This window comes from Physeter macrocephalus, chromosome 16 (genome assembly GCF_002837175.3).
Source record: "Physeter macrocephalus isolate SW-GA chromosome 16, ASM283717v5, whole genome shotgun sequence".
NCBI lineage: Eukaryota > Metazoa > Chordata > Mammalia > Artiodactyla > Physeteridae > Physeter > Physeter macrocephalus.
In genome coordinates this window covers 26,381,810-26,394,955 of record NC_041229.1, presented here as the reverse complement: position 1 = coordinate 26,394,955, position 13,146 = coordinate 26,381,810, and the positions used below count along the sequence as shown (strand labels likewise).

At 35.6% G+C, this 13,146-nt stretch overlaps 1 protein-coding gene across 3 annotated transcripts in view; it reads left to right on the top strand.

Moving 5' to 3' along the window:
* The first annotated feature begins 504 nt into the window (after positions 1 to 504).
* Positions 505 to 13,146, top strand: part of CWF19L2 (CWF19 like cell cycle control factor 2) — a 421,416-nt gene continuing 408,774 nt past the window's right edge. For all 3 annotated transcript variants that reach the window (XM_028500977.2, XM_028500978.1, XM_024115330.3), the window contains exons 1-3: positions 505 to 622; positions 2,164 to 2,274; positions 3,025 to 3,147. In XM_028500977.2, coding sequence (XP_028356778.1) covers positions 530 to 622; positions 2,164 to 2,274; positions 3,025 to 3,147 — 327 coding nt within the window. In that variant the 5' untranslated portion in view covers positions 505 to 529. The remainder of the gene's footprint in view (positions 623 to 2,163; positions 2,275 to 3,024; positions 3,148 to 13,146) is intronic.

Below are 13,146 nucleotides of genomic sequence, written 5' to 3'. Positions count from 1 at the left end.
AAATTCACGACTTTTTCATATACTGTACTTAAAAAAAGTCCACCAAAGCAAAACACTGACTCTTCAAAGCAATTCTGCCTTCCTGCTACCTTGCATTGCCTTTCAGGCCAGCCTTCCTTCGTTCCATTCCTCCGGCACAGGGAAACCTCTTTGGCGGGAAGGGCGCTTTGGTGGAAATCTTTAAGAGGTGCGGATTTAACCTCCCTGAGTGTCTAACTTACTGCGGAGATAGCTGAAAATGCCGTCAGAACCTTGCAAAACTGGTAACAAATGTACACTGACACCAGTCCTGCTCAGCGCAATCTCAATATACGAAGGAGGGCAACTCCCTGGCTCAATCTTCCTGCTTCCCCTAAAACCACGGCGTAGACAATTCATCCGAAGAGTAAGCGACAGTCAGATCTGCGCATGCTCTGTTGGTGGACAGCGCCCCTCCTCCTCCTAGTCGGAAGTCCCTGTTTGTTTAGTAAATTACGACAGTCGTAAACTGAGATTTTTGTGACGGCTTCCCAACTTTACGACAACCACTATGGCGGCTGCCGGTGGTGGGTTTGAAAGTGCGAGGAGCGTCGACGAGCGTAAAGAACAGACCCGGATTTCCAGGACCGAGGTGTTGCGACAGGTACCTCAGTTTGGGGGCTTCGGGAACCATTTAGAATTGAGAGAGTGGAGGCTTTCTGGGAGCCAGGCCTCTGGTTCTCCTGCCTCCCCGCAGCCTTAGTATCTCACCTTTCCTGGTTGTGTGGGGGTAGATGTCTCCCTTTGGAATGCCCGCAAATTCTTGGGTATCTTCTGCCTCCTAGATGCTCTGGCAGGCTCCAGTTGCTCATATTCTTTGCAGTAAGACTTGTTTATTTCCTCTGAATTTCCTTATCTTTTAAATCATCCATTCTTGACATTTCTATCACCTGATCACCTGAGTTGCGCACTTTCGAAGAACTCCGCCACTTACAACGACTCTGCGTATTTTATAGCCTCAGTCCTCGCTCTTGCTATATCTGAAATGAAATTTTCCGTTTTCAGGAACACATGTAAGCCTTGTCAGAGTAGACAGTTTCATTCTCCTTTTAAACTATTTATATCAGTTACTGGCTTATTGTAAATCCTTACTGATGCAAACAAGGATTGAGACAAGAGACCCAGAGAATTCAGCCCTTCGAAAAAGGTTGAGAAGCATTCTATTTCAAATTAGGATTGAGATGGGGTAGAGGTAACATAAAGAATGCAGGAAGTAAACTGTACTATTGAATTATCTGACAAGATGTAAGAAGTGTGGCAATGAAGGGGAAAAGTTGTAGTTGGAGAGCATTGTAAGGTGAAACAAGTGATGGTTTTTGTTTTAAGCTGGAACAGTTTAAAACGAGTTTAAATGCAGATGAGAAGGAGCCGGTATAGGAGACAGGAAGGAGAAGGTGTAACGACTACAGCCAGATTTACAGGGGAAGAGAGGGCAATAAGTCTTAGGTGAAAGGTTGGTATTGTTCCCTGATTTCAGCATATGTAATATACGTGTATAATAAATATCCTTCATCCTTGTCTCTGATATTTCAGGCAGTTTTTGGAGAGAGTAGGATTTGTGATAAATTGTATAGTAGAGCTACGTACAGAGGTTTGAGAAGGACCAACCCCAGCTTTGAAATTTGGGGGGAGAATGAAAAGGCAGGAACAACTTCCTAGAAAGATCTTACTTTATTTGACTGTTGTTGAAAGGTGAATAAAAATTAGCAATATAATCATTTGTTTTTAGAAAGGTGATTCTTCCTGAAGCATTTTGGGGGTGTTGGTAGACGGCTATGGGCACTGCAGACTGAAGGTGTGGAGGTCAGTCCCCAAACAGTTACAAAAGTATCAGGCAGTATCAGTGGGATAGTGAAGGGAAGAGATTCAAGTCATATTTGAGGTAGGGAGCTTAGGGAGAGGGAAGGGTCTACAGTAGGTCCCTGGATTCTGTCTTTGATTGGTGGTTCATTTCACTAGAGATTGGTAATTGGTAATGCAATTGGTAATGTGGAAGGAGAGTGTTTGTTTGTTTAAATCTTTCTTACAGTTTGGTAGAAGCAAATTCCTGGTAAGCCTTATATGAAAGTGGCAGTAGTTTTTGTTTTGCTTTTTTGTGAAAGGCAAGTGGATCAATTGTTAATTTTTCTTTTTTCACTATTTTAGGCTGAAGCCAATTTTGAAAAGGAAGAAAGGTGTAAAGAACTTAAACGACTTCGGGGTAAGGAAACATGGATGCTACCTGATGTGACTAAGCGAGTTGAGCAAATCTCACAGGTGAATACTAACAGGCTTACTTGATGAAAGCTTATCTGTCTTTTTTTTTCTTTTTGTACTTATTCAAGTTAATATTGGAGGAGTAACTTTATAGACTATTTTTGCAAGTTACAGAATGAATATCACATAGTTGGCATTACTGAATATTTTCTCTCTCTGGCCAAAGTAGTATATTTTAATATTTTGGACATAACGACATTGGAAAGATTTTGTTAGTTGAGTTGGCTGGTAGAAAGCTTAGCTTCAAATTTCTAGCCCACTTATGGCAAGTTTATGGATCTAAAAAGTTATGCGTTTTAAGCTTAATGTCATGCTTTTGTTTCTTTTTTTTTTTAGGGGGGTTGTCTCAATCCTTGTTTTCTCTTCCCACAGTTTATGCTATCTTGTTATATTTTATGTGGCTAGTAATCTTCTATAAATTCTTTTGGGCCCATTGAAGGAGATACACACACATGTATGTCTGTGCATATATGTGTTTATTTGATTATATGTGTCTGTCAGTGTATCTACAAATAAAACTTCCCTCGTATTTTTCTAAGAAATTTTAGCTATATTATTTATTAGCAGTGGCATATATTATAGAAGTATGGTAAAGTTTCTTACAAGAAATTATTTATTTAGTCATATTCCTTGTCTCTTTTCATGAAAGATTTAAAGTTTTTTGGAATATAGAGCTTTCTTTTCCTCGAAATACTTCCTTTTAAAGTGAGCTAAACTAAATTCTTACCTCTTCGACATGATTATTTATAGGAACACTCTGTGAAGAAAAAGAAGAAAAAAGACAAGCATTCAAGAAAAGTAAAAAAAGAGAAGAAAAAAAAGAGCAGGAAACAAAAGTGTGAAAAAAACAATGAGTCAACTGACAGTTCATCAGTAAGTATGTGCTAAAACTAACCAAAGCAGCTACTTGAGAAAATTGTATTTAGAGGAACAACATATGGGAACCTAAAATATATATGAGAACTTAGATAATATTATTAGTTAGGATATGAAAATGCCTGGGAGACATCTACTTGGAGATGTCCAGGAAATGGTAGAAATATGGATCTTAGGTTATAGATAAAGGTAAGAGGACGGAGATACATTTTGAGAATCATTGCTCATGAAATTAAATTTTGGCAGTATACCCTGAGATGATAATTGGCTCACGAAAGCCTATCTTATTTGAGAACGCAGTATCTTAATTCATAGTGAGAAATACACCTGGATAGTTTTATTGACTATCCAGCATTACCATTACAATACCATTACAAATAATGGTAGGAATATTATATAGAAAAAAAAATTTTTTGGAATATAACTCAGCGCAAAGGGAGGTAGAAAATCTTAATGTGAAAAGAAGATAGAGCCACTTTTTCCACAATTGTGGGATTGAGTTGCTGACCCCATTGAGAATCTGATAAAAGTGATCTTTTCTGCAAAAAGAAATTTATATACAAAGTTGTTTGTTTCAGGGGAGTTTGTAAAACTCCCAGGAGTTTACACAAGGATCACAGGTTAAGAATCCTCAACCCATGGGGATATATCTGCCAGGGCAACTAAACATTTATGTCATTTGATTAAGGGCACTTGCTTCCCTTTATCAGAGACACACTGTCCTGTTCTTTGTTGTTCTTGTTGCTATTGCTGTTCTTCTCTGCAACATACGTAAGTCTTTTTGTTGCAATGTATAGCATGTACATTTGTACATACCTATTAAGTTGTATAACATATACCTTAGAGAGAGTAGTATGAATGAATGCTCAGTGCCCACATCACATTGAGGTTGACTGAAGAAGAACAGAGAAACTTATACTGACAGTGAAGGGTAGGAAAGGCAGAATGATAGCTAGGGGAATCAGGTTGGTTGGGAGGTCTTTTTGAGAAAATGTTTTTAGGAAGAGTGAGATAAATATTACTGAGGAGAATGCTAAGTTTGGGTGAGCAAGCTTCCAGGGGAAGGGGTAAGCTTAGATGGGAAGTAGGATCACCTTCTCTTCTGAGCTAGAGGGAAGTAGTAAAGATGTGTACAAATACATATAAATAAGGAGGAGGTAACAGATAAACAAGAAGGGGAGCAGATTATTGATGGTGTTTCTGTTTGATGTTCTCTGTTTCCTTTGTGAAGTAGAAGGTAAAATCATCATCTGAGATGACAACTTGGGAGTAGAAGTAGGATGGAGGGATTGAGGAAATAGTATAGATTTGAAACAACTTTGCTTAGGTAATAAAAGAAGCAAATGAATTGCTGGGAACCATTTAGGATCCATGTGAGGCTGGAAAGCATATCTTTTTAGCCGCTCCGCGGCATGTGGGATCTTCCTGGACCAGGGCACGAACCCATGTCCCGTGCATCGGCAGGCGGACTCTCAACCACTGCGCCACCAGGGAAGCCCTGGAAAGTATATCTTGACTGTCAAGGTCTCTATTTTTTTTTTTTTTTAACTTTTAAAATGAGCTTTACTGAGGTATAATTCATATATAAAAAAATAATCCTATATTAATTGTACTATTTAATGAATATACCTTTTTAAGTCTTTCAGTTAAGATAGCATTTCCATTCCCCATAAAGTTCTTCATGGCTCTTTGCAATCAATTCCTCCTCACCCTCCCTCCTCCTTCACTCTGGGATTGGGCAGGCATAGATCTGCTTTAGCACACTATAGATTAATTTTCGCTGTTCTAGGATTTCACATGAATATTCATGTATGGTTGACTCTTGAACAACACGGGTTTGGACTGCACAGGTCCATTTGTACGTGGATCTTTTTTGAGAAATATGTACTATAGTACTGCACGATCTACAGTTGGTTGGTTGAATCTGCAGATGTGGAACCATAGGTACGGATGGCCAACTGCAAAGTTACACGTGGATTTTCCACTGCACGGAGGACCAGCACCCCTAACCCCCACATTGTTCAAGGGTCAACTGTAATATGATCCTTTTTGTGTCAGGCTTCTTTGGCTTTACATAATGTTTTTGCAACTCACGTAATTGCATGTATCAGTATTTCCTTTCTCTTTATTGCTATATTCCATTGTATGAATATACTATAATTTGCTTATCTGTCTTATCTGTTCAAAGTCATTTGGGTGGTTTTTTAGTTTGCGCTAGTATGAATAAAGCTACTGTGAATGTTTGTGTACAAGTCATTTGGTGGACATGTTTTTCTCTTGGAAAAATGCCATAGTTTTCCAAAGTGTTTGGACCATTTTACACTCCTACCAGCAGTATATGAGAACTCCAGTTATTCTACATCTTTGCAAGCACTTGGAATTTTCAGCCTTTGTACTTTTTTTTGGCCATCCTACTATGTGTAGTAATATTTCATGTGATATTTCCCTGAACACCAATGATGTAGAGCATTACTTTAAGTCTTTATTGGCCATTCTGTTTTCTTTTATGAAGTCCAATTTATTAATTATTTTCTTTTATCATTAATTTTTCATAGTTACTGCTTTTGGTGTCCTGATTTTTGCACATCTCAAGGTTGTGAAGATTTTCTCCTGTGTTTTTTTCAAGAAGTTTTGTAGCTTTGGCTTTTTTGTTTATCAGCGATTCATTTTGAGTTAATTTTTGCTTATGGTATGTAGTAAGTGTCAAAGTTCAGTTTTTCCATGTGGATTTCCACTTGTTCCAGCATCATTTGTTGAGAAGGCTAACCTTTCTCTGTTGAATTACTTAGGCTCCTTTGTTTTAAATACAATTGAGCATATATATTTGTGGGTTAATTTCTAGACTCTTTTCTGTTCCCTTGGCTTGCATCTCTCTCCTTGGCCAGTAAATAAACTGTTGTAATTACTGCAATTTTAGGGTAAGTCTTGGAATAAGGTAGTGTAAGTTCTATGATTTTGTTCTTTTTGAAAATTGTTTGCTACTCTAAGTTCTTTGCATTTTAAAAATAAATTTTAGAATCAGCCTATCACTTTCAACAAAAGTTTCTACTGATATTTTGATGGGAATTGTTTTGCAAAAATAGATCAATTTTGGGAGAATTAATATCTTAAAATAGAGAGTCTTCCAACCCATTATGCATGCGGTATATCTCTGCATCTCTTTAAGTCTTCTTTAATTTCTCTCACAGTGTTCTGGAATTTTCAGTGTAGAGGTCTTACTATTATTTTTTTAATATTTTATTTTCTTGGGGTGCTGTTGGAAATGGAATTAAAAAAATAAATTTTATTTTTTGTGTATTTGCAGCTAGCATATATGTTTACAGTGGATTTTTGTATATTTACCTTGTATCTTGTCACCTTGCTAAATTCACAAGTACTAGTGTTAGCTTTTTTTGGTTGATTTCTTAGTATATGATTATGTTATGTGTGAATAAAGACACTTTTTTTTCTTTCCGATCTCTAGGCGTTTTATCTCATTTGTTAATTTTGTGTTATTTTATTTCACTAGCTAGGCCTTCAATATAGTGTTGAATAGAAGTGGTGAGAGTGGACATCCTTACCTGTTCTTTATCTTAAGTGGAAAGCATTTATTTTTCACCTTTAAGCATGATGTTAGCTGTGGGCTTTTCATGTATGCCCTTTTAGGCTGAGTAAATTCTCCTCTATTTTTATTTTTTTCTAAGAGTTGTTGTCTTGAATAGCATTGGATTTTGTCAAATACTTTTTCTGCATCTATTTATATAATCATATGATTTTTCTCTTTTATTCTGTTAATATAGAGAATTACATCAGTTGATTTTTGAATGTTACAGCAACCTGAATTTCTGGGATACACTCTATTTGGTTATTTTTGTTTATTTAATTATAAAATATTTTATTTATATATACTTACAAGCACATTTTATTTTATATATATTTTTTCTGATGTGATTTGCTCACAATTAGTTGAGAATTTTTGCATCTGTGTTTATGAGGTGTATTGGGTTTTGTTGTAAGGGTAATGTTGGCCTCACGTATGAATTAGGAAATATTTCCTGGTCTTCCATTTGTAGAAGAGTTTGTGCAGGATTGGTGTGATTTCTTCCTTAAAGGATTGTTAAAACTCACTAGTCAACCTGTTTGGGCCTGGAGTTTTCTTTGTGGGATGCTTAAAGCACAAATTTAATTTCTTTAATATCTGTATTAATTGTTTTCTCTTTATTCTTGTGTTAGTTTTGGAATTAAGGTTTGCAAGAAATTTGTTTATTTCATCTAAATTGTTGAATTTATTGTCATAATATTGTAATATTCTTTTATTGTCCTTTTTATGTCTGTTGAGTCTGTAGTTATGTCCCCTCTTTCATTCCTGATTTTGGCTATTTCTATTTTCTCTTTGTTTTCTTGGTTAGAATAGTTTTAGGTTTATCAATTTTATTAATCTTTTCAAAGAATTGCCTTTTAGTTTCATTAATTTTCTAGTTGTGTATTTTCTATTTTATTGATTTCCACTGTCTTTTTACTGTTTCTTTCCTATTATCTATTTTGTATTTAATTTGCTCTTCTTTTTCTAGCTTCCTGAAGTGGGTGTGTAGGTCTTTGATTCTAAATCTTTCTTATTTTCTAATGAGTATTTAATCTACAATTTTTTTCTCTACCACTGTTGTATCTCCATCTAACTAATTTTGATGTGTTATGTTTTCATTGTCATCTTTTCAAAATATTTTCTAATTGATTTTGTTACTTTTTTTAAACTTACAGGCTGTATATGAGTTTAAAATTTTCCAGGTATTTGTGGATTTAACCAGTTTTGTTTTTGTTTTTGACTTCAAATTTAATTCTGTTGTCATAAAACTTGCTCTGTATAATTTAGTTTTTAAAAAATCATAAAGACTAATTTTATGGCCTAGCCTGTGCTCTATCTTGGTGAAAATTCCTTATGTAATTGAAATGAATGTATATTGAGCTGTTGTTAGTTGTAGCGTTCTATGAATGTCGACATAGGAAAGTTTATTCATAGTGTTAAGTCATATGTATTCTTACCGATTTTCTGTTTTGCTCTTCTGTCAGTTACTGAGAGAGCAGCAGTAAAATCTCTGTGTTGTGGATTTGTATTTTTCTTTCAGTTTTGTCAGTTTTTGCCTCATGTATTTTGAAGTCTTGTTAGATACATACACATTTAGGATTGTTGTATCTCCTTGATGAATTGATGATTATATCATGAAATGTTCCTCTGTCTTTGGTAATATTCTTCTTTAAGGTCTACTTTTGTCTCATAGCAATAAAGCCTTTTCAGTTTTCTGACTTTTTGTTTTCATGGTGTTTTTTTTTATTCTTTTAGTTTTAATGTATCTGTTTATTTTATATTGAAAGTGTATTTCTTGTGGACAGTCTGTGTTTGGGGCTTGCTTTTTTATCTAGCTTATCAGTTTCTTCCTTTTAAATTGGAGGATTTTCTCCACTATATAATATGATAGCCATATTGACTTTAACATTTTTGGTTAAAAGTTGCTGAAGTTATATCACGTTGAAAGTTCATGTCTTCAGTCTCACTAGCCAAATTTTTAAGTGTTTGTAGACACATATGGCTAGGTTAGTGGCTACCATATTGGGCGGTGTAGGTATAGAAAGATCCTATTAGATAGTGCTGGTTTAGATTATTTATGTTTAATGTAATTACAGGTATGTTTGAGTTTGTGTGCCATCTTGCTTTCCCTTTTCTATTTGTCCCATTTATTTTTTATTATTTTTTCTCTTCTTTTTCCTAGCTTCATTTGGATTAATTGGTTTTATTTTAGTGTTCTTATTTGTTTATTCATTCATTGATTCATTCTATTTTTTTTAGTTGAATGAAAAATTTTAAAAATTCTGTAGTGCCTTATACTTTTCAAAAGTTTCACAGGACTTCCCTGGTGGCGCAGTGGTTGAGAGTCCGCCTGCCGATGCAGGGGACACGGGTTCGTGCCCCGGTCTGGGAAGATCCCACATGCCGCGGAGCCTGTGCGTCTGGAGCCTGTGCTCCGCAACGGGAGAGGCCACAACAGTGAGAGGCCCGTGTACCGCAAAAAAAAAAAAAAAAAAAAGTTTCACAGACATGATTTAATATAATCCCATAATAACCCTTAGTTTTAATCCCCTGTGCCTATATTGCCCCTTTCCCCTTCTCTCTCCCCACTGTTAACCACTAGTTTACCCTCTATATCTGTGAGTCTGCTTCCTTTTTGTTTTATTCACGAGTTTGTTTTATTTTTAGATACCACATATAAGTGATATTTTGTAGTATTTGTCTTTCTTTGTCTCACTTACTACTTCACTTAGCATAATGCCCTCCAGGTCTGTCCATGTTGCTGCAAATGACAAAACTTCATTCTTTTTTATGGCTGAGTAGTATTCTATTCTATTGTATGTATATATATGCCATATCTTTATCCATTCATCTGTTGGTGGACATTTTGGTTTCTTCCATACCTTGGTGATTGTCAATAATGCTGCTCTGAACATTAGGGTTCATGTATCTTTTTGAATTAGTGTTTTTGTTTTTGGGGGGTATATACTTGGGAGTGGAATTGCTAGATCATATGGTAGTTGTATTTTTAGTTTTTTGAGAAACCTCCATACTGTTTTCCACAGTGGCTGCACCAGTTTACATGTCACCAACAGTGTAGCATGGTTCCCTTTTCTTCACATCCTTGTCGTTTGTCATTTGCGTTCTTTTTGATGATAGCCATTCTGACAGGTGTGAGGTGATATCTCATTGTGGTTTTGATTTGCATTTCCCTGATGATTAATGATATTGAGTATCTTTTTGCCCATCAGCATCTTCATTTCCTCTTTGGAAAAATGTCTGTTCAGTTCTTCTGCCCATTTTTTAAATGGGTTATTTGTTTTTTAGATTATGAGTTGTATGAGCTGTTTATATATGTGGGGTATTAACCCCTTATCAGTCATATCATTTGCAAATATTTTCTCCCATTCAGTAGGTTGTCTTTTCATTTTGTCAGTTGTTTCCTTTGCTGTGCCAAAGATTTTAAGGTTAATTAGGTCCCAGTTATTTACTTTCGTTTCTGTTTCCTTTGCTTTAAGAGACAGATCCAAAAATATATTGCTGTGATATATGTCAAAGAGTGTTCTGCCTATGTTTTCTTTTAGGAGTTTTATAGTATAGGTCTTACATTTAGGTCTTTAATCCATTTTGAGTTTATATTTGTTTACGGTGTTAAAGGATGTTGTATTTCATTCTTTTACATGTAGCTGTCCAGTTTTCCCAGCACCACTTATTGAAGGGACTGTCTTTTCTCCATTGTATATTTTTGCCTCCTTTGTCATAGATTAATTGACCATAGGTGTGTGGGTTTATTTCTGGGCTCTCTATCCTGTTCCATTGATCTGTGTGTCTTTTTTTTTTGGTGCCAGTGCCATACTGTTTTGATTACTGTAGTTTTGTAGTATCTGAATTCTGGGAGCATGATTTCTCCAGCTCTGTTCTTCTTTCTCAAGATAGCTTTAGCTATTCAGTGCCTTTTGTGTTTCCATACAAGTATTAAAATTATTTATTCTAGTTCTGTGAAAAACGCCATTGGTAATTTGATAGGGATTGCAGTGAATCTGTAGATTGCCTTGGGTAGTATGGTCATTTTAACAACATTAATTCTTTCAATCCAAGAACACAGGTATATCTTTCTGTTTGTGTCTTCTTCAGTTTCTTTCATCAGTGTCTTATATTTTTCCAAGTACAGGTCTTTTACCTCGTTAGGTTGGCTTATTCCTAGATATTTTATTCTTTTTGATGTGGTAAATGGGGTTGTTTCTTACATTCTCTTTCTGATAGTTCACTGTTAGTGTATAGAGATGCAACAGATTTCTGTATATTAATATTGTATCTTGCAGCTTTACTGAATTCATAGATAAGCTCTAGTAGTTTTCTGGTAGTGCTTTTAGGATTTTCTATGTATAGTGTCATGTCATTTCTAGATAATGACAGTTTTACTTCTTCTCTTCCAATTTGGACTCCTTTTATTTCTTTTTCTTGTCCGATTGTGGCTAGGACTTCTAAAACTGTGTTGACTAAAAGTGGCAAGAGTGGGCATCCTTGTTTAGTTCCTGATCTTAGAGGAAATTGAGCATGACGTTAGCTTTGGATTTGTCATGTATGGCCTTTATTATGCCCACTTTCTGGAGAGTTTTTATCATAAATGGATGTTGAACTTTAACATAAGGTTTTTCTGCATCTATTGAGATGGTCATATGGTTTTAATTCTTCAATTTGTTAATGTGGTGTATCACATTGATTGATTTGTGAGTATTGAAAAATCCTTGCATCCCTGGGGTAAATCCTACTTGACAAAGGATCATTCGATCCTTTTAATGTATTGTTGGATTCAACTTGCTTATATACTGTTGAGGATTTTTGCATCTATCTTCAGCAGTGATATTGGCCGGTAATTTTTTTTTCTCGATATGTTTGTCTGGTTTTGGTATCAGGGTGATTCTGGCCTCAGAGAATGAGTTTGGAAATGTTCCTTCCTCTGCAGTTTTTTTGGAATAGTTTGAGAAAGATAGCTGTTAACTCTTCTCTAAATGTTTGGTAGAATTCACTTGTGAAGCCATCTGGTCCTGGACTTTTGTCTGTTTTTGTTTTTAATTACTGATTCAATTTCATTACTGATAATTGATGTATTCATACTTTTCTATTTCTTCTTGGTTCAATCTTGGGAGATTGTACCTTTCCAAGAATTTGTCTCTTCTAGGTTTTTCATTTTATTGGCATATAGTTGTTCTTAGTAGTCTCTTGATCTTTTGTATTTCTGTGGTGTTGTAACTTATACTTTTTCATTTCTGATTGGACCATTTCTCTTTTTCTCTGACGAATCTGGCTAAAGGTTTATTGGTTTTGTTTATCTTTTCAGAGAACAAGCTTTTAGTTTCATTGATCTTTTCTGTTGTTTTTTTAGTCTCTGTTTCATTTATTTCTGCTCTGATCTTTATGGTTTCTTTCCTTCTACTAACTTTGAGTTTTGTTTCTTCTTTTGCTTGTTTCTTCAGGGGTAAGTTAGGTTCTTTATTTGAGTTTTTTCTTGCTTTCTGACATAAGCTTGTATCACTGTAAAGTTCCCTCTTAGAACTGCTTTTTCTTGTCCCATATGTTTTGGATCATTATGTTTTCAGTGTTACTCGTCTCTAGGTATTATTTCCTCTTTGATTTCTTCAGTGATCCATTGGGTTTTTTTTTTTTTTTTTTTTTTTTTCTTGGTGGTACGCGGGCCTCTCGCTGTTGCGGCCTCTCCCGTTGCGGAGCACAGGCTCCGTATGTGCAGGCTCAGTGGCCATGGCTCACTGGCCCAGCCGCTCCGCGGCATGTGGGATCCTCCCGGACCGGGGCACGAACCCGTGTCCCCTGCATCGGCAGGCGGACTCTCAACCACTGCGCCACCAGGGAAGCCCCCATTGGGTTTTTAGTAGCAAATTCTTTAGCCTCCACATGTTTGTGGTTTTTTGCAGTTTTTTTCTTGTACTTCGTTTCTAGTCTCACAGCATTGGCAAAGATGTTTGATATGGTTGCAGTTTTCTTAATTTTACTGGGGCTTATTTTGTGACATTTCTCTAAGTTATTGTTTGTCTGAAAATTTGTTTTGTTTAGTCTTCATTTTTAAAGTTTTTTTCCTAGACAGATAATTTTAAGTTTATAGTTCTTTTCCTGTACTTTAAGATGTCATTCCATTGTCTTTTGCCTACATTGTCCCTAATGAGAGAAATTTGCAGTCATGTTTATCCCATTCTCTCTGTATATGATGTTTCTTTCTGCTCTGAATGCTTTTAAATTTTTTTCTTTACCATTTTTTTTTAGCAAATCAGTTATGATATGTTTGATATTGTTTTCTTTGTCTTTATCCTGCCTTGGGTTCATTGTGCTTTTTTGATTTATGAGTTCATAGTTTCTATGAAATTTGAAACTTTCTGGCTATTTCATGAAATGTTTTTTGTGTCCCCTCTTATTCTGCTAGTATCCTTAATTCTGTCCCA